Raw genomic sequence first — 22,869 nt, forward strand, 5'->3', positions numbered from 1 at the left:
ATTGTGTACAGATCCGCTGTCAAGAAATAATATACCCTTTTCAGCCAGGTGAGAGGTATAAGGCCACCGTGGCCCTCTTGTTGTGAGTTAAACGTGGTGACCAGCTACATGACGATTTGACGTTGTTTTTCTTTGTTTCCTAGTAACTTATTTGGTTAATAACATAATTATATAAATTAATCAAATAATAATTTTATATTTAGGTCCAGATTTAAGAAGGTATTTGGTTTTGTGGCAGTTTTGTAGGCTAGGTCACATTCATTTATGTTACTGACATTGTTCTCCTTTTTCACAATAAATACTCTACATAAACGCTTGCGTTAAAACTAAACCTACATATAGTTTAGTTTTGCATGGAAGATAAAGATTTTTCTGTTGTTACTTTCATAAGTTTAGAGTAACAGTAATCATTATCCAAAACGTGCGTTGTTAGAAATGATGATCATTCATTTTCTCACTGGTGCAAGGAACTCCTCCTCCTCTCTAATAGTAAATAAGTAATAAGGTACATTTATAATAATACATTATTTATTTATTGTATGGCAAGATTATATATTTTATTTACGATAATTTAGATACTATGTTTGCATTAAGCTGAGTTATGGCAAATTAGAAAAAAAAATCATAGTGCATGACTTGCGGCGCTTGTAGTAAAATGCATAGTAATTAAGCATAATCAATTAATGTTATGTACAACTTAGTAGCCAACGGGTTCTTTTATACTGTGGTTTTGCAGGAATTTTAAGTAACAGAGTGAACTATGGAAAAAAAACAAGAATCTTTATTGATCGGTATAAATACGTACTTTCTAGTAGATTTTCCCGGTCATATGCATCTTAGATTCTATCTGGATCACTTAGGTACAATCAATGAAATTTTGCCCGCTCCCAGAATAAAAACGTGGGCGTTGAATCTGCACAGTAGGACAATATTTACGCGCGCTATTTCATGTGACACTTCACAATACTTATGTTTATTTATATTTTCTTTTTGACTTCGCAGATTATTACACTCCTTTAGTGACATTGCTTTTATTAATCGATAGCTTGGTTTAAAATAGCTATGTGACGTATTTTTTCCCAGAAAAATATATTTATAAATTGTCAGCACTGTTGTTGAAGAAGCGTAACATTTGAAATGGGGAAATAATGAGCTGATATTAAGTGTTATAAGAAACGGAGTGTCTGAATGTTGTATGTAAATGCATTGAACAAAAGCATAAACAGGAAAAACGACTATTATTAATGATGGAAGGTAAGATTTAATGTATTGTTACGAATAATTCTAGAAGTGACTTACTCAGGCAAATATTCAGCATGATTTAAACGTTACAAGCACATGCCTTTTCTTACTGTAGCTTTTTAATACGATATTTATATAATTATAGTAAACATTTCCTTGTCTATTATGTAATTATCATACGAAAACTAGTAAAGGGCTTGCGGTTACAAGCAAACATGAAGCTTTTTTTTTCATTTGGAAGGACACTTCAGTAACAGAAGTTTTCAAACTATATACAATATGAAAAGTTAAGAAACGAAAGCAGCTTGTGACATGTAAATTGTTTACGTGTTCTGCTTTAGTAATCATTGTAGGTGGTAAAAAACCCAACATATTGTCGTAATGCGTAAAATATTTGCGACATGTAAAATATATATATATATAGAGTTTATTCATAACTCGGTTATATCGATACCTACAAAAACAACTATTACGCGCATTTGTAAGGACAGAGGAGTGTCCCTGCTGTAGACGGATGTAAAAACATTATTTTGCATGTCATTTAATTGACACCGAGAAAAAATGTTTTATAGGCGATCCTTATTTCACAATTAAAAAACTGTCAGTATAATATAAAATAGATCAAACAGAACATACTAAAAATAATTCACTAGTTATTATTAGCCAGTGACAATGTGAGCTATTGTGACCGTTTGATGTCCGTCGTCAGTCGTTCATCGTCCGTCAACAATTTCTAAAAAAATATTCTTCTTGAAAACCACTGGGCAGAATTACACCAAACTTCACAGAAATGATCATTGGGTGGCACCCTTTCAAAATTATTCGAAGAATTGAATTCCATGCAGAACTCTGGTTGCCATGGCAACCAAAAGGAAAAACTTTAAAAATCGTCTTGTCCAAAACCACAAGGCAAAGGGCTTTGATATCTGGTGTGTAGCATCATCTAGTAGTCCTCTACCAAAATTGTTCAAATTATCCCCCTAGAGTCAAATATGGCCCCGCCCCGGGGGTCACATGGTTAATATAGACTTATATAGGGAAAACTTTGAAAATCTTCTTGTACAAAACCACATGGCCTAGGGCTTTGAAATTTGGTATGTAGCATCATCTAGTGGTCATCTACCAAGATTATTCAAATTATCCCCCTAGGGTCAAATATGGCCCCGCCCTGGGGGTCCCAAGTTTTACATAGACTTTTATAGGAAAAAAAGTTTAAAAATCTTCTTGTCTGAAACCACAACACTTAGACCTTTGATATTTGGTTTGTAGCATTGTCTTATGGTCCTCAACCAATATAGTTCAAGTTGTACCCCTTGGGTGAAAAGAGGCCCTGCCCTGGGGGTCCCAAGTTTTATATAGATTTGTATAGGAATAAGCTTTAAAAATCTTCGTGTCTGAAACCATACGACCTAGGCTTTTGATATTTGTTATGATGCATTGTCTAGTAGTCCTCTACCAAAAATATTCAAATTATGCCCCTGGGGTTAAAAGAGGCCCCGCCCTGGGGTCACTTAGTTATTATGTGAGTTATATAGGAAAAATACTTAAAAAATCATCTGATCCTATTTCCAAGACTGTTTAATTATAATGACCCTAAGTAATATGATGTCACTTGACTGTGACCTTGACCTACTGACCTACTTTCTTGTTTTTAGCTCACCTGAGCACAAAGTGCTCAAGGTGGGCTTTTGTGATCGCACTGTGTCCGTCGTCCGTCTGCGTCAGTCGTCGTCCGTCGTCGTCAACAATTTGACTGTTAACACTCTAGAGGTCACAATTTTGGCCCAATCTTAATAAAACCTGGTCAGAATGTTACCCTCAATAAAATCTTGGACGTGTTCGATATTGGGTCATCTGGAATCAAACACTAGGTCACCAGGTCAAATCAAAGGAAAAGCTTGTTAACACTCTAGAGGTCACATTTTTGGCCCAATCTTAATGAAACTTAGTCAGAATGTTACCCTCAATAAAATTTTGAACGAATTCGATATTGGGTCATCTGGGGTCAAAACCTAGGTCACCAGGTCAAATCAAAAGAAAAGCTTGTTAACACTCTAGAGGTCACAATTTTGGCCCAATCTTAATGAAACTTAGTCAGAATGTTACCCTTAATAAAATCTTGGACAATTTGATATTGGGTCATCTGGGGTCAAAAACTAGGTCACTAGGTCAAATCAAATGAAAAGCTTGTTAACACTGTAGAGGCCACATTTATGACTGTATCTTCATGAAACGTGGTCAGAATGTTAATCATAATAATCTCAAAGTCCAGACTGAATCTGGGTCATGTAGGGTCAAAAACTAGGTCACCAGGTCAAATCAAAGGAAAAGCTAGTTAACACTCTAGAGGCCACATTTATAACCATATCTAAATGAAACTTGGTGAGAATGTTGATCTTGATGATCTATAGGTCAAGTTCAAATCTGGGTCAGGTGAAGTCAAAAACTAGGTCACCAGGTCAAATCAAAGGAAAAGCTTGTTAATATTATAGAGGCCACATTTATGAATGTATCTTCTTGAAACTTAGTCAGTATGTTAATCTTGATGATCTTCAGGTCAAGTTTGAATCTGGGTCATGTGGGTTCAAAAACTAGGTCACTGTGTCAAATCAAAGAAAAAGTTAGTTAACAGTTTAGAGGTCACATTTATGACCATATCTTAATGAAACTATCTTGATGATCTTTAGGTCAATAGGTCAGGTGAGCGATACAAGGCCTTCATGGCCCTCTTGTCTTAATTTACGATTTATGATGGTTCAAGTTAGTCATTCACTGGAATTTTCTTGTAGATTGGTTGTTCGGAGGTGGTGATGAGGCTTATGATAAGGAAATGGTGCTGCAGTTTACAGATAGTTCTAATACATGGATGACTTTACCAGAAGAACGCGGGATTTCTTTAAGTATTGATGATTTAAAGGCAAGTTTAGACCCAGTATTGGTAGCTATGGTATTACATCACGATCAACTTCTGCCAGAATCTACATATAACGTTGTTATGCGTATGTTTCAAAAAGGAATTAAAAGAGAAAACATTTGCGAATATCTGATCAAACAATTGCCATCTACTGTTAGGTTACAAAATTTGACAAAAGTTCTTGATAGATGTGGTTATACAGACTTGTCAGCAAAGCTTGTATTTAACTCATTTAAATGGAATAGTGCATACACATGCGTGTCCAATCCATCAAATGGTTCCATCCCAAGTGCTAACCGGCTTTACACTAACTTAAAACGTTTGGTAAACAACGCACAACTGAGTAAACCAAGGCGTTTCCTAAGGAAAATGGCAAACAGATGCTACTTGACTATGACAAAAGAAATGGACCCTCGCCGTAAACAGACCCTTGCTGACCAATGCATAGCGATCATTGGCGCAGAGACGGACACTATTGCCATAACATTTGATAAAACATTATGCAGACATGTTTTATTTACACAGATGAAACATATCAGTCGGGAGACCAGTAATACATTGATTTCCGATTTAGTTTATTATGGCCGTCTCGCGAATGCTTACGCAATTGCCGGTGATTACAAAATGTGTGAGCAAATTCTTCATGGAGCAAAATGCAAAGCCTATATCACCGGTCCTTGTATTGAATTTGTCAATTTAGTATACATAATTGCTTACGTGACTCTATGGCAATTTGAAAAATACCCTACCGCGGAATATAGATCTAATTTGCTAATGTGGGGAAGAATTGGTCTGAAATGTGTAGAGGAAGACTTTGTTGACAATAAAAATCAATGGAGACGAAATTTGCTATTAAGAATGATTCTGTGCCTTTTAGGGCTAGGTAACAGGGCAACTGTGATTGAGGATTGTCCCATAGACGAATCTTCCATTACGGAGGCTAAATTATTACTTGCAGAATTTGACAAATATTGGGACGGCATAGAAACAAGAAGGAAGATGTTTTATTATGTTGCAAAAGCGAGACTTTGCGAACTTGAAAAACGCCCCCTGGATTGTTTACAGTATCTGAGAATAGCGTTCATACTATCGATGAAAGGAAATTTTGAAGAAATAAGGTTCATTTCAGCGTATTATAATAATGTGGAAGAAATTGGGCGTTATCCTGAATTTTGCAGACGAATATACATGAAACACGCCGATCAGATCCAAGTTAATCCTCCTGAAAACCTGGCACAAGGAACGATTGACCATGAATTAGTAAGAAAGGAAGTTCACTTCGACAGAACCTTAAATCAAAACTTTACTGTTATCAGGACACAAGATATCAAAGAATCCTGTCAGGTATCTTCCTCGCTGCAATCAAAAAGGAGAATTCAACCTATCGGATGCTCAAATGTATCACAAAATACATCATTTTTCAATATTCAACTAACAACGGAACAACAGAAGAAGGCATATTCAATCATGACTAAATGCTGTGAGGATGACAGTTATTTCCCGTCCTCAGAAAGATCCCCGCCGTCAGGGGATTCTCAACCAGGTAGTCCAGTTGATCCATATAGAAACCACGGAAACGATACGCAATTAGAATATGCTGCAAGAACACGCGAAGCGGACTGTAAAAATAAAAATATTGAAACAAATGACAGAGACCAAGCCAATAAAATTATCGATGGTGAATATCCCGGAATAAACAATTATGGCAATTTGGAGAAAGAACACGGAACGGGTCAAATAAAAGATAATAACACTGAAAGCTTGGGATATTCGGGCGAAGCATTTCCTACATATGATAGGAATGCAATAAGCTAAATTACTTTGAACCCTTCAAGTATGTTGAAACAAACGCCTGTTCAGCTAGCCTGCTAAAGAGGAGTTACAGGACCATTAGCCGAATGGGTTTCTCTCTGATACAGTGACCTTGTGTTTGACCTTTACGTCGCAATGTTCAAAGAATGAGTTCCCTTACGGAAATATTAAAGTTTGCCGCGAACACTTGCTGCGATCATGCCGCGAATATCCGGCGAACATGTCGCGAACACTTTTGATTCAATTGGTATAATTGTTCGCGGGATGTTCGTTTGGTGTTCACTTTTCACATGCTATTAGTTTTGCCGCGAACAAGTTGCCGCGAACTTCCCGCGAACAAGTAGCTGTGAACTTCCCGCGAACAAGTTGCTGCGATCATCGCGCGAACTAGTTGCTGCGAACATCCCGCGAACTAGTTGCTGGGAACATGCCGCGAACTAGCTGAAAACCATCTTTACAGAAATTGTGTACAAAAAAGCATGTACAGAAAAAGTGCAAAAACAAATGAATTAGTAGGAATCAGGAATATAAATTTACTGAATAAACTTGAACGCTGAGGTTGTAACAAATCCAAATTGTCAATGTCTGAACTTTTTCATATCATATTTGGAGCATTTTAAACAAAGTTTTAATGATATGATATGTTTGAATTTTAACTGTTACTTGTCATTTCAATAAAAGTGTCTGAGTGCATGTATTCATTTCATCCCGATGTTTTTCTTCACACTGCTTATAAGTTATATGTATCACTACAAATCTATCATAGTTTTACATGTTAATTGTCAGACTTAAGAAGCTTAAAAATTGTCAAAATAAGCGTTTTATATTTCTTTTTAGATAATCTGATACAGCTCTGCAAAAGGTTAAGCATATCTATTTCATTTTCAAAATTCCTTATGTTTACTGAGATATATGAGTATACTGTAGATATTAAACATAAATTTTCTGACTTACAACAAAAAAGTATATATTCCTATCAGCCTGTAAGAATCACTCATGAAAACTGTCTGTAATGCACACAGCTTTTCTAAACATGTCCAGAATATCTGGTTGTAATTAACTTATCAGACTCATACTGTGACCTTACAGATAATGTTACAAATTAATTGATCTACAATTACCTGCCCTTATAAAAGCTCTTCAGTAACAGTTTACCAAAATATTATAATCTTCTAAGTTCTTCTTGCGAACATGCCGCGATCATTGCTCTTCCTGCGAATATCCCGCGAACTAGTATCAAACCAATCGCGGCATGATCGCGGTAGCAGCGAATATCCCGCGAATACTTCCTGCGAATAGGTATGTTCGCGGCATGTTCGCGACATGTTCGCAGCTTTTTGACCATTTCGTAAGGGTTGCGACGTAAAGGTCAAACACGTCTGATTTATATATGAATTTTGATATTCCTATTCCGTGTAAGGATTTTGGAGAATTTCTTTATATAGTGAAATCCAAATATGTGAGTTATACAACATTCTGCATTTGTTGGAGCTTTCTGAATTTTGGGTAGATCTATATATTAAGAATCGTTTTTGATTTTATGTCTAAAACTATTTTCTTATAGAAAATGAAAAAATTGAAAAGTATTTTTTTCGTCGTATTTTTTCATTATTTTCCTATATATATATATATATATATATATATATATATATATATATATATATATATATATATATATATATATATATATATATATATATATATATATAGGCTGAACACCACTAAATCCAGCTGTTCTTTATTTCATATAAAATCCACTCACTTCATAACGGTGTTTCGACATTTTCTAGCATATCAGATTTTCAGAGACTTATATTCCCATAAAGAACTAGATCGCTACTTTAGAAAAACAAAAAGAAAAGGGGGTGTTAACTTTTATATAAGAAAACTACAGTTCGTTAAATACAACCCGCTGAAATTACTACTTTTCGCTTCTTTCAATTTCTCTTTTCGTGACATTAAATTCTTACGCCGCCATTTTTATCTAGCATGCGATAGGAACATGCCGATTTCATTAGAATGCAAAGTGATACATACTGAAACGCGGTAGGGTAAAAGTAAGCACGTTGCTGCCGAGAAAATGCACTAGGAAAGGAAAAAAGATTAGTACTATTTATATTTGGACTACTTGTGACTAGACCTGCGGAGGCTTACATTCTATTTGGTAGTGATCAGCCTATATATATATGGGCCATTCCATGATAAGAGATATATAGCAAAGGTTAAATGATCAGTTCGTGCAAAATTGGAATGATCGATTAAATAACTCAAGTAGAGCATTATTTTATAGATCAATCGCATCATTCAAGTTTCAACCATATCTTGAAAGTTTTAATACCAGTAAGTTCAGTCAAGCTTTGTCTCGTTTAAGAGTATCATCCCATAGATTGCTAATTGAAGCAGGAAGGTGGAATAAACCACTAAGAATACCATTACACGATAGAAAATGTCAAATTTGTAACAGATTAGAAGATGAGTATCATTTTGTTATTGAATGTATTTTATACCAAAATATTAGAAAAATGTATATACCAAAAAGGTTCTGGACAAATCCTAGTATGTATAAGTTTGTAGAGCTAGTAACTTCCGAGAATAAAACACTGTTGAAAAACTTAGGTATGTATACATATCATGCCTTTGAATTAAGAAACTTGAGAACGTATAGATAATTAAATGTATATCACACAGATGACTTGTATATGCATTGCAAGGTATTGAGTATGCATACACGAAAAGTAAAGGAAATTTTAAGTATTTATATTAGTTTTATTTAGAGCAAGAATAATTAGACCTTATTTTTCGATGATTTCGTATAAGGTCTTCCTAAGCTAAATGTTGTTTAATGTAAATCATCTGTAGGATAGCTAGCCTTGTATTTTTATTTTCGACAAGGCTTTGCATCCATGTTGTAGCAAAAAAAAATATAATGTACTATGTAGTTTATGTACTTTTGTATTTATATAGCTAATGTGACAGTGTGTTGTTGTTGTCCTGTTGTCTCTGTTAAAATTGTTTTCAAATATGTTACATAAATATCCTTAAACTGATTGTGAAACTGCTATTTGAAATTGGCTTACCAGTCTCGTAATTATCTTTCTTTCCGGTAAACATTGAACGTACCTAAAAGGTGTAATGTTGACATTCTAAAATCGCTGTAAGGTTAATACATTTGAAATGCACTCTGCTATGACATTATTTTTGATAACTTATTTCTATTTCTTACCGGCCTTCTCCGGGTGAATATATGTACTTTCCTCAGAAAATAGGGTTTCATTAAACTCAATGTCAGTTTTGCTAGATGTTTATGTTACTATATTAGTATGTGTCATTGAAATACTATATTTGTTTTGTACACTGTCCGCTATTGTATTTGTGTCAAATGTATGTCATCATGGGCTTTTTAGCCTATTTGATTTGAAATAAAATGTATGTCTGTCTGTCTGTCTGTCTGTCTGTCTATATGACATAATTATTGCATAATGCATAGTTTAAAATACTGGAAAATCATTTTTTTTTCAAATGTTTTTGCAGAAAATAGTACTTCAGTTTTACGAATAAATATTACAAAAAAGTATGCATGTGTTAAATTCTGTCCAGTTCCACTGTTCTTATTGATGAAGAATTATAAATGTACAACTGTTTTGGATCTTAAAGTAGGCCAAAAGTTGGCTTAGACAGCGACGCCGAAAAAGTAAAAAAGTAAGTTTTTGTTACAACTACCCCACCCGTGAAAGATTGAGATAATACATTAATTTTGTATTTAACCATGTTAATCTAGCATTAAATTAATGTCATAAGAAGGGGACTTGTATCCAATATGAAAAGACAACAATTGGCAAACAAAATACTAATTCTGTACAGTATATAGTTTTAGTTCGACTATTCGAAGTATATGATCGACCCGGTGTTGGCGTCCGTTCCGCGTCCACACCTTCATTGATGCACTTTCACTTTTTCTCTTTTATTACTTCATGGATTTGCTTCTACTTTAAAATATCTATTCCTCATCATCACCCACATTATATGACACAATTTAATATATGCTTAATATACTGTATCAATATAACATCGAAATGTAATAAATCAAGTTCCTTCAACTAAAAAAAAATAATGAAAGTGTCTACTGTTTCATTTATGAAAGTAGAATAGAAAATAAGATATCCACATGAGTCGATGACTCGCAATCAGACATAGCTTGTTTACATCATTAAGGTACTTCCGCCATCTTGAATTTAGAGTGACCTTCATTTGAAGTGTGAAAATATAGTGAACAAAAGCTTTCAAATGCAGCTGTTCCAGAATACAAAAACAGCTCAGTTTTCAAGACCTGAACTAAAAGTAGCTGTATAAAATGTAAAACTAAAATTTGGAAATAAATAAAGAAGATATTTTACCTGTATTTTTCCAAATTTTTGGTTAGATTTATAAATCCTTTCAAAATACTTTATTAAAAATTCATGAATGGCATAAGTTAATTCAAAGTTTCAATTAGTGCATAGGAGAATTGTCTTACTGAATAGAACTAAACTTATTACAAAATCTGTTTTCAAACCTCACCACCTCATGTATTAAAACTAAAATAAATCTGTACATATTGCTATTTTCAGCATACATAAAAGTAGTGCAATGTGCGGACAATGATTTTATACGTATGGTGTACCAAACTGCCTAAAATTGTAAGACAAGTCTCAGACTTAATGTGAACAAGATTTGGCAACGATCCGAAATTCTTTTCAAGGATTGTCAAGTATAAGAAAGGTTTAATTTTTTACAGTGGAATTTATGTACTTACGCGCTGCTTATCTCACGGAAAATTTGGTGGAAATGGAATTTTCGGCACTTCCTGCGGTAACTACCGAAATTACTTAACGTAACTTTCTCACTCATACGTGATTGTATATTTATAAATTATAAAAACAATCGAAATATTTGCTTTATCACGATATATGCAAATATTTTTAGACAATCTTGAAACATTAGGCCACAATATTTCCGCATACTGGTCCGGGACAAGTTCGATGTGTATAGTGATTCCTTAATAGATGTATCATGCGTCGTAAACTAACCAATTTTGATCTATCCACTTTTTAAACAATATGAGAATAATGCAGTATGTTTTTGGAAACACAGTGAGAATAAATCGCAAAAAAAATGTACAGCCAAATATGTTAGGAGGTAATACAATTTGTATACAGTTGTAGATAACTACGAAACATCTTACAAAATGCAATCAGTTGAACTTCTCACGCGAAAACCTAATGATTAAAATCAGCAATATCTCAAAAGTAACTTTTCTGCATCTTGGTTCTTCGTTAAACAATGACATTTTTTCACATTTTCATAGATTTAAACTGATAATAAATGTGCATTGAAATTCCGGCATAGAAATGGACATTGACTTTACATTACTGCGGTGTTGACAGCAGAAACAGCGGTCCAGTACTAAGACTGTCTACGAAACCAAGGATAACGAGTTCTTTATCTGAAAATTACGAACATTGGGATCAGTGTTCAGTATACACTTGAAAATGATAGACTTGCTATTTGCCGAGTGCACACTTGTTTTCTATCGTCGTTAATATAAAGTAGACTAGTAAATATTCGTACACATGCATAATCTCATAAACACTTCTTTAATGTATGTTCTCTGAAATAACAAATAACTGGCTCAACTGAGACACCATAATTTAAAGTAAATTCAGTTTATTCACCACGAGGTTCAAAATGCACGGGAGTCTCGTGATAATACATGCCTTTAATTTCACATGGTTGAAGTGTAAACAAATAGTTAAATTTGCTTCGTTTTATTTCTCACGGAAAAGATCGGACGGTTTTTTATATTGGAATAATTATAGAACATCTATGCATTTAAAGTTGAAAGTTGATTGTTTTCTACAGGACGTAAAACTGAAACAATTAAGCACTTTTACTTTTTCAGCAATGTTCCTCAGGTGAACTTTGACATTGTTTACGAAGAGAAATCAGTTTTGTGTCATCTTGAAATGCGTTGTTCGGCTGAAACGTATAGTTCCCTGAAAATATCTAAAATGGTTTATTTTGGGGATTTTTGTTTTATTTATAAATTCAACACAATGTGTAATATTTCCAGTTTTTGAAAATGATTGAAATTCAACTTTATTTTAGAAAAAGTTTCGATCTTTCAGTAATATTTTGTCAGCGGATGCTTACAAATTTTAAGTGAAACGGCTTTCTTGTCCAATGGAGGTGTGTAAAGCGAAAAACTATCATTACACATTGCGTTTATTCTTTAAATGTGAAGGATCGGTAACAGATCTCAGTGAAAAACTATACTAAATGGATATCTCTAACCATGAATAAGGAGACATACATATTTCAGTAAGGAATCTCAGGTAAAAGAACAATCATATATTTTATTCCTTGAAATAAACATGGCGGCGAAATATTTTAGAAAAACTGTGCACGTGTTTTGCGCATTAGAATGTTTAACGACATTTTCTTGAAAAAGTAACGCTCGTATGCACTATTTTGGCATTTCTTTGATTTGAAAATAAATGTTTTATAACAATTTAGGTTGCATACGATACCGAAATTTTGCACCAAAAGTGTTCACTCATTTTCTTCCAAAGCACTGTGGAGATAGGGTTCAGCGTAGCTTTCATGCTCGCAAGTTTACCTACAGATATATCTTTTCAATTTTTATCATATATTTTTTGTATCCTTGCATTTCGAAAGCTGTTTCGAGGGTTCTGATTTTTCACATGGATTTCTAATTTCAATTTGCGGAAATACCTTAAGTGACCTTACAGTATTATAAGTGTTTATTTAAAGATATTAGTAATCATTATACAAAATCTCGTGACTGCCGATATTTGTAAAAGAAAAGGATTCGATTTCAGTAGTTAAACTGACAATATAACATTTGAATAGCTAAAATGGGTTAAAATAAGGAGGAGGCTTTGTATAATGTGCTGAAAGGATTTAGATTGTTGGATACATGGTACAGACATATAAGCCTGATTGTAGATATACTGCACACATTATTAACTGAGATGGAAGGTAATAGTATATTTAGTATAAAGTTCATCTAAGACTCATTCTTCATACCAAGCATGCATATCATACGGAAAATACTATCTGAGAAATGCTAGAAACGCAATATCTAAAATACTAATCACATTTTAGGTCCTATGTGCACAGTGCCCAAACTTTCAAAGGTGAATAATTGTGTTAACCTTCTTACGTCTTTTCCGTCCGTCCGTTCGTTAGCAATTGTACTGTCTATATATTGTCATATTTCACATTGTTAACACAGTGTCAATTGACAACAATTATTAGACCACGATAATCCGTAAATAGCCAATCGCAAAGCAGACTTGTACCCGTCTATATTTCATATACAACAGTAGCGTTGTATATATATCTGGGGAAACTTGGGCAAAAACGCGTGAATTTCGTGCCAATTTACCATCTAACAATACAGGCTAACGCCGGAGTTAAATGACCTTGCAATATTCTCACCAGTTATCAATGGGATAAAAAATAAGACTGACTTGGAGGTAAATTCAGTTGACAACGTCTAAATATTAATATTGTAAAAATGACCCCATGTTATTAGATATCAATAAAAATGAATTACAATAAACTACATATTTGTAGTGTAGAACCAACTGGGTAAAAACGTAATTTACACATTCACTGAAACGTTTCCAACAGTTGTAACTTTTTATGTTCACTTGTTATAAAAAAGACATGTCAGCACGATCCTTTACATTTGCAATCAACTGGATCCAGTTGTTCGAAACTTTAACAGGCGATTGAGTTAACGGTCGATTGGCTTTATCAGTTGATTTCGACAGTTTAGAAAATCAAATGCACTTGTTAAGGATTATAAACACTAAACCATCTTTACAGTAAAATTAAAACATCATACTAGTGTTTCCCACCCACCAAGACTAGTATCATAAATAGAAATTTAACAGGCGGTTAGTTTAACAGCTTAATGCAGTGGTCGTGGGTTCGAGCATCATTGGGGTCACGACCATGACTTTTCTTATGACCCCAGTACTAGTTTTCATAGGAAACGGACTCGAGTGTGGTTACAATAAGCTTAAACAGTTAAAGCTTTCATCAAAATCGAGCTAAAACAAATTAGTATAAACTAAACTAAACTAAATTATAGTCCGTTAAAGTTTCGAACAACTTGGCCCAGTTAGAAAGTAAAACAACTACATCATTCTTACAAGAAGGGCGCGATATAGTAAAAGGTATTTGTAGTCCTACGAGCATCTACGCACTAACTATATCCTGGTAAACAAAGTAAACAAATAAAAAAAGAACTAACTAACTAAATAAATAAATAACCTGGCTAGCTTCTTGAATCAACGAATCAACGTATCTGTCATCGTGTTTCGCCAACATGCAAACTCCTCACAAAAACTAATTGTTCAGCATGCAGTCCAATTTTGAGTATTTTTGAGAAATCCATATTTAACTGTTTAGCATTAATTTTGTGATTGCAAATGACTCAAAGTGTTAATGAACGTTAAATCTTAGTAAATCCAGTATTTGGGTAAAACTGAATTTATACAAATAACCTGCATTCTTTCATATGCCCTACTGACAATTAAGCGCTAACGGTACAAAGATGATATTACTCTTATAAAAACACGTTAAACCTAATTTCTATAGAACGCGTGGGAGAGTTTTCAATAACTGCAGTTTTTATGTCACGTGGTCTAAGTCGGATAGACAACTCGTGCCGTTGTCTATGGGATATCTACAACTCGCTTTGCTCGTTGTATATATCCCGTAGACAACGGCACTCGTTGTCTATCCTATACTCAGTTGGACTGTCATGTTGTTTATTTAACAAGGCCATAAAAACTGGCTGCTCTAATTGACAGGCGTACATGATAATGCCACGTGCGGTACTGGCGATTACAACAAAACAAATAATTTCTTTCGTTTTTTACTTTCTAAAATTGAAAACGCGCGAATTTAAGCCCGTGCGAAACTGTCTTTTTGGTAGTTTGCGCGAAATTTCATGCCAGCGAATTTAAATGATTTCACAGTATACAAGATGTCGAACAATATGATTGCTAAGGCTTACCCAGTCACATTGCTTGAAAAATATTTTTGAGATTAAAACTGAATGTGTATACATGCAAGGTTAAGATTGTTCAATGAACTTTCACTTACATATACAAATATAAGAGACTCTATTTTTTTAAATCTTCATGAAACATGGACACAAGAGCCTTCACAATATCGATAACGGACACAGTTTCTCCAGTATCACGCGCATTTTAGTGTATGACTTTGGTATAATTCGCTTATTTCACATTGTTAAACATAAGTACCACTCGTTTTGAGCAATAGTCATGAAATATGCTTAGAATATTTATAGGCACTAGATTTTGAACAAGTTTGATCTGGATAAAAATTTCTTGAGGCCATAAAATGTATGCTGTTATATCCACCTGGCAAGTACATGTACCAATGGTATGGAGTTACTGGCCCTTTTGATTACCAACATCAAAATGACATGCGTACGTACGATCAGGTTTAATACCATATATCTGCTGACAGCTGCATTTGTTGACGTCTTCGGGAAAATAGTTATTTTGTTGTTTTTATTTAATGATACTTTCATTTATCATTTGAATTCTTCTTGTAGACTGGCTGTTCGGATCGGGTGATACACAGTTTGATGAAAGAATGGCGCCTAAGTTCACAGATAATTGCAACAGGTGGATGACTCTACCAGAAGAACGGGGACTTTCTTTAAATTTATATGATTTAAAGAAATATATGGACCCTGTCATGGTTGCTGTGGTATTGCACCAAGGTCAATTTTTACCTCAGTCCACATACAGAGATGTTATGAATATGTTCCAGAAAGGAATAACAAGAGAAAGGATATGCGAATATCTGATCAAGCAACTACCGTCGGCAGTAAGCTTGCACATCTTAACGCGCGTTCTTGATAAATGTGGTTACAGAAATTTATCAACACTGCTCGTATTCAACTCATATAAATGGAATAGTGCATACACATGCGTGTCCAACCCATCCAGCTATTCAAACCTAAGAGCTTATACACTTTATATAAACATAAAACGTTTGGTGAACAACGGACAGTTGAATAAACCGAGACGTTTCCTAAGGAAAATGGCAAATAGGTGTTACGTTACCATGACAAAAGAAACAGACCCTCGCCGTAAACAGAGTCTTGCAGATCAATGTATAGCTATCATTGGTGCTGAAACAGACATTATCGCTATAACATTTGACAAAACACTATGTAGGCATGTTTTATTTACTCAAATGAAACGTGTCAGCCGGGAAACCAGCAATACGCTGATATCAGACTTAGTTTATTACGGACGTCTCGCAAATGCATATGCAATTGCAGGTAATTATAAAATGTGTGAGCAAATTCTTTATCAAGCAAAATGCAAAGCGTATATTACCGGTCCTTGCATCGAATTTGTCCATTTAGCATACATAATAACTTATACGACTTTGTGGCAATTCGAAAAATATCCCACTCCTGAACTGAAATCTGATTTGCTAATGTGGGGAAGAATTGGTCTGAAATATATAGAAGAAGATTTTGTTGACAATAAAAATCAATGGAGGCGGAACTTGCTGCTAAGAATGGTTCTCTGTCTTGTAGGACTGGGCAACAGGGCAACTGTGATTCAGAATTGTCCAATAGATGAATCTTGCATTACGGAGGCTAAAACGCTATTTGAAGAGTTTGACAAATATTGGGACGGCACAGAAAAAAGAAGAAGGATGTTTTATTATGTTGCAAAAGCGAGACTTTGTGAACTTGAAGAACGTCATTTGGATAGTTTACAATACTTGAAATTAGCTTATGTGACGTCGATGAAAGGGAACTTTGAAGAAACAAAGTACATATCTGCATATTATCACAAACTTATCGAGACTGAGCGTAACACCGAATCTCGTAGGCGAGAAAATATGAAGCTTTGCGATCAGATCTATTTCAATCCGAACGAATGCCGGGCACAAAAAGAAGTTTATCATGACCATGAAGTAAAAAGAGAGGAAGATCATATTATCAAAACCTTAAAATATCCAGATATTGCTGTCATCAAGAGACAAACCAATCAGATGTTCTCTTCGCCACAATCTGCGAGAAGATTTCAACCTATCGAAGGATCTAATGTATCACAAAGTATACAATGCTTCAAAACCGAGTTTAAAATGGAAGGAATAATAAGTAAACAGCACCAGGAAACTGATTTATCCTTGACAAAATACAGTGGGGATGACAGATATTTCCCATCTTTAGAAAGATCCCCGCCGTCAGGGGATTCTCAACCAGATAGTCCAGTTGTTTCAATATTTAAAAACAGCGGAAACGATACACAGTTGAAATATGCTGCAAGAGCAAGCGAAGCAGGCAGTAAAATCAAAAACGTCAGCTACTTGGAGCAAGAAAATGGAACGTGTCAAATAAAAGATAACAACAACGTGGACTTGGGATATTCGGGCGATACATTTTCTACATATGACGTGAATACAGTTAGCTATATTACTTTAAACCCTTCAAGTATGATGCAAGAAACGTCCGTTTAGATGGCGCACTAGCGGTGTTACAGAACCACTTACCAAATGGGTTGCTCTGATATATTGATGGTGTATGACCATTACCATGTGTAACTCATTCTTCGCGTCTGATTTATATATATGAATTTTGATATACTTATTTCGTATAAGGATTTTGAAGAATTTCTTCATTTAATGAAACCAAAATAAGTGAGTTCTACAACATTCTAAATGTATTTGAAGCATTGTTGGAACTTTCTGAATTTTGAATATATCATGAATCTTTTTTTTAATTTTATGTCTAAAAACTTTTCCTTATATAAAATGAAATTTTTGAAAACTATTTTTTCTTTGTACTGTACATTATCTTTTTTAAACATTAACAGTGTATCGGCCATGCCATTCCACGAGATGAAATGATACAATTATTGCGTAGTGATACTGGAGGGTCAATGTTTTGTATCTGTTTATGCAGAAAATAGAAACTTGTAATTAAGTTATCTAAGACAAACCAAAGTCTACGAAATTTTACGAATAAATGTTATTTGTGTTGTCATGATTTTCTGATTTCCAAAACACCCATACAATGTGAGAAGACAGAGGTTTTATAGCCAGAAGGCCCTTTATGAAACCAGAAGTAAACGGTTCAGTTATTTTTCAGTAAAATGTTTTCAAACTGCCTCCAGATATTCAAATGTGTGATGCCAAACGTATTAAGAATTCACACTTTGTGTTTAATTGAGATTCAATTATACTAACATTTCATTTTGCCGCGTTTTTAGAGTTTTGTTCAAGATTCTTGAATAAATCGGGCTTAGACGTAGATAGAAATGAATGCTTCTGCTGCGGAAGTGGAAAAAAAAGACAAACCGTGGATTATAAAAACATATAAAAAGAAAAATTGTAACAAGGGCTTGTTTATTTTCATTTTCATATTCTTATTAAAGATGATGATAAAAATGATGCTAAACATCATTCATCTGTGTAGTAATGGATCGGACGTCATGTAGCAATTTGACATCATAATGGACGTAATAATGTTCTCTCACCGGTTCGTGCATCAGTCGGTGTTTATCGCAGAATATACAACTTTGTTTAACTGGGAGAAAAGTCGAATTGAACTGGTCTCTCCCCCCCCCCCCCCCCCCCCCATCCCAACCGCTATGGGTTCGGAAGCACGCTTGGGGTGTAGAATTCTTCATGTTAGGAAGCCATTCAGCTCGGTAGTTCTACACAGGTGCCGGCTCGTGATGAAATAACGTTCCTAGTGGCACCCGGGGTATTCCTTTCAAACCAAAAACTGAAAAGTCGCCATATGACCTATGCTTGCGTCAGTGTTTTAGAACATAAACTCGTATTCATATGGTGCTAAACATTTTTCATTTGTGTTTAAGTTTCTGCAATAACAAAACAAACTCTATAATAACTTTTAATAGTCTACGTATATATATATATATATACATGTACATATGTATCTATGTATTTCGTTTAATTGATAGAATTTTTAATTATTTTATACAGAAAAGCAAAGCAGTACAAAGTGTCAGGGTGTCTCAGCGCAGCTTAGTCACTGCACAAATAACCGATAGTTATTCTGATAGATGCGTGAAGTTTTTATCAGCTTTCAATATGTTAACTACGTCGTCATGTTTCTGCTGTACTGCTACTTGATACGGAGTAAAACCATACTTTAGCGAATTTGTTTGATCAGCGCCATTGTCGAGAAGACGGCGAACGATACCAGCATGTCCCTCCTGGGCTGCCATATACAATGGTGTAAAACCAGAAGAACTTTCAACATTTACATCCGCCTTGTACTGAATGAGATATTCCACAATCTTCAGATGTCCCGACAAGCACGCAACATGCAAGGCAGTGTTACCGTTTCTAGTTAAAGAATTGACACTCGCTCCACTTTTGATAAGTTCCGACACTACGTCAAAATGTCCGGATTTGGAGGCAAGATGAAGCTCCGTCAAGCCATTCTCTTTGCAAATATTGACGTTAACACCAGCAGAAATATGTTTCCGAACAGCTGCAATATCACCTGCACGAGCTGCTTCAAAAAAATCATCCATTATTTCCATGACACTAGATGCTGGTTCAATATTCTAAACTCAACTATCTGGGTCGAGTGACTATCACTATACAGATTTCGCAAGGGTATGTGTTTATAAACTTCCTTTTAACAAGGAAGAAAAATATTTTTGAATAGGTAATCATTTCCTTTTAACAAGGAAGAAAAATATTTTTTGAATAGGTAATCATTACCTATTCAAAAAATATACTCAGTTCCAAAAGAAAGTGTGCACTTTTTTAAGTTTAAATATTTCAAAAAATTCCCCGACGTTTTTTTTTTTCATTTTTTCATACACTAAGTCTCAGGTATAACTCAAAATCTAAAATGCACACCAATTTGTTTACGAACTGATTTAAATTCTGGTACCAAACATTGTAAGTTTTCATGAAAATAACCGAGAAAAAATAACAGAAAACTAAGTGCACACTTTCTTTTGGAACTGAGTGTACTTTTCTTCCTTGTTAAAATGAAGTTTATAAACCGTACCCGTAATATCAATCGGCAATTTACGTGCGATTACGTATCCACCGTAAGCGATTTCGGCATCCTTCGGCCATAACAGAAAATTAATTTTCATAACAACCGGAGAATGCCGGAATCGCATACGGAGACTCGTTAAATAAGATTTTAACACTTCAAGGTAGTTTTAAATAAAGAACTGCGAACAAGTAAATCTGAAATGCTAAAAAAATGCGATGGGTAGAAATTTCTGAAAGATTCAAATACTGGAGTAATGGTATATAAAACTACAAAAAAAAAAAAAAAAAAAAAAAAAAAAAAAAAAAAAAAAAACATATCTGATATTTTAACATTTTCCAGCTCTTAGGTCAATTGTACGTAATGATAGCGTAATACCTAAATCTCACACAAATTATATGAAATATTCATTTGGCTATACTAGTGCCTAAGTATGAAATATCATTCCAAAGAATATTAATTCAAAACCAGATATAAACAAGAGCTGTCCGTAAGACAGAAAATGCTCAGCTATTCGAATTGTTGTCCCAGAAGCATGAATGTTACCCTAAAATTTAAAATATCCAGAGAGTTTAAATATCTGCATTAGTTTTAGAGATAGTAATTTGATTGCAAAACTTTGACCAGTGCAAAACATTGACCAGAAGTTCGACCAGAAGTTTTTAAGTTTAAAAGGGGACATAATTTTGCATGTCAGAGTTATGGGACTTGATGCTATCACCTAGTTTTATAACCCCAGACACATATGAAGTTTTTTAAATCAACATCTGCATTAGTTTTGGAGATAGTAACTTGCACGCAAAACTTTAACCAGGATTTTCTAAGTCCAAAATGTGGCATAATTTGGTCAATACACATGTCAGAGTTATGGGACTTGACCCAGTGAGGTTGGTAATTGACCTGGAAAAAGAAAAAAGATAAGTTTCAAAGCTATTTGCCTTTGAATGATAGCTATGCATACTTGCATGCAAAACTTTTACCAAAATGTGACGCCGACGCCGACGCCGACACCAGGGTGAGTAGAATAGTTGTAAATGTTGTATACTTTCAGGACACTTCTTTTAAAACACATTTAATGGTAGAACACTACAGCTCGCTTTCTTACACGTGGCCTAAAGATGGACCTAGCTCCTCAACCCCACACGTAGTTCTATTTCCCTTACCTTTAAAAAGTAAAACTAACAACGTAACATTTAGTTTTTACCTTTGTTTCTTTGAAGGAATGTTAAAATTACATTATCAGTTGTTCTAATTTGGATTATATGAATGTTCGCTCGAAATGCATGAACATGTAAATATGTAAGTATACATCAATGGGACTATGTCTAACTAAAACCTAAATAGTACTTAATGAGTGACTATAAGCCATACCATATGCGACACCAGCTACCCTTGCCTACGTGAAGTCGATGCTTTAAAATATTTTTTTTTATATTTGACTTGCGGTTTTATATGGTGGTTGATTTAGGACACTTCATTATGTCGCGTTGGCTTGCTCAATCTTCATTGTATCGTTTTGGCGCATGCGCCAACTCGACAAAACGAAACTAACAACGGGACATAACGATACATAGAATGCGACAGAACGACACGCGCCAGGGCGATACAACAAAATGTGTTGCATAGTCGTGCTCATGTCAACGCAACTTAATGAATTATTTCGTCCTGGGGCCTGCGCCAACACGTCAAAACGAAATCTTTGCTAATGGTTTCACGCCAACGTGAAATTTAATGTTTCGTTCTGTCGCGTCCTATGTTTCGTTGATTCGTTGTTAATTCTGTTTCGTTGGCACGCGCCAAAATGACACACAAAACTTTTAAATCTCGTTTTGGCGCGTTGCAAAGCGCACCAGGACGACACAACAAAATGTACTACAAAAAGCCCTCGCACGCCAACACGGCATAACGAATGTCCTAAATCAGCCATCATAGTTTGATCTAAAACAAATATAAACTACAATGTTGTTTTGTGTCATCGTATATAATGTTACAGCATTTGCAATAGCATTCTTGTTGCAAGTTTTTATTTTCTATGCATTTCTATAAAATGGCACACTTTCTGCCCCTGTTCCTACTTCTTTTAGTCTGCTGAGGTATATCATCGCACCTGGTTTCCGGCTTTTCAGGCTGCCTATCATAGCGCATTTCTGAAGGCGTATATGACCTATTCTCATTTAACTTCAAAAAGTTTTTATCATCTTTCAATATGTTGACCACGTGATCATGTTTCTGCAGCACTGCTACGTTATACGGAGTAAAACCGTCTGTTGTTGAAATTGTTTGGTCAGCACCATTGTCAAGAAGATAACGAACGATGCTAGCATGTCCCTCCTGGGCTGCCATATACAATGCTGTAAAACCGCAAGAACTTTCAGCATTTACATCAATTTTGTTCTGAACGAGATATTCCACAATATCCATATTTCCCGCCAAGCATGCAATGTGCAAGGCGGTGTTTCTGTTTCTACTTAAACTATTTACATTTGCCCCACATTTAATAAGTTCATACACGACGTCAAGGTGCCCGGATTTGCACGCAAAATGAAGCGCCGTCATTCTATTCGCGTTACATGTATTGACGTCTATACCAGCAGAGATATGTTCTCTCACAATTGTTATATTTCCTTCAAGAGCCGCTCTCAAAAATTCCTCCAAAACAGCCATGACACAAGATATGCTAATATTCCATTATTTACTAAAATATCTAGCACTTATCTATAGGTCGAGTAAATATTGTGACGATATCGATTTTGCAATTCTGACGCTTACGCATGTTTATTTA

At 34.8% G+C, this 22,869-nt stretch overlaps 2 protein-coding genes across 5 annotated transcripts; one reads left to right on the forward strand and one right to left on the reverse strand.

The window, feature by feature from the left end:
- The first annotated feature begins 730 nt into the window (after nt 1-730).
- Nucleotides 731-18,082, forward strand: LOC123544234 (uncharacterized). 4 transcript variants are annotated; one of them, XM_053539295.1, is made up of 3 exons: nt 731-1,254; nt 15,627-16,364; nt 16,629-18,082. In XM_053539295.1, exons 1-3 carry the CDS (start codon nt 1,245-1,247, stop codon nt 17,558-17,560), a joined length of 1,680 nt encoding a protein of 559 aa, XP_053395270.1. In that variant the 5' UTR covers nt 731-1,244; the 3' UTR covers nt 17,561-18,082. The 4 variants fall into 4 exon arrangements, with proteins under 4 accessions (XP_053395270.1, XP_053395268.1, XP_045157848.2 ...); XM_053539293.1 differs by having other exon boundaries at nt 732-1,254; nt 15,627-18,082; XM_045301913.2 differs by lacking the exons at nt 15,627-16,364; nt 16,629-18,082 and adding an exon at nt 4,032-7,554 and having other exon boundaries at nt 739-1,254.
- A 918-nt stretch (nt 18,083-19,000) lies between these two features.
- On the reverse strand, nt 19,001-22,821 carry LOC123525597 (ankyrin-1-like). Its single transcript, XM_053539835.1, has 2 exons — nt 22,130-22,821; nt 19,001-19,628 (listed from the first exon to the last, which is right to left on the reverse strand). The coding sequence occupies exons 1-2, from the start codon at nt 22,749-22,751 to the stop codon at nt 19,120-19,122; spliced, it is 1,131 nt and encodes a 376-aa protein (XP_053395810.1). The 5' UTR covers nt 22,752-22,821; the 3' UTR covers nt 19,001-19,119.
- Nucleotides 22,822-22,869: the final 48 nt, after the last annotated feature.

The sequence above is a fragment of the Mercenaria mercenaria genome, chromosome 3 (genome assembly GCF_021730395.1).
Source record: "Mercenaria mercenaria strain notata chromosome 3, MADL_Memer_1, whole genome shotgun sequence".
Taxonomy (NCBI): domain Eukaryota; kingdom Metazoa; phylum Mollusca; class Bivalvia; order Venerida; family Veneridae; genus Mercenaria; species Mercenaria mercenaria.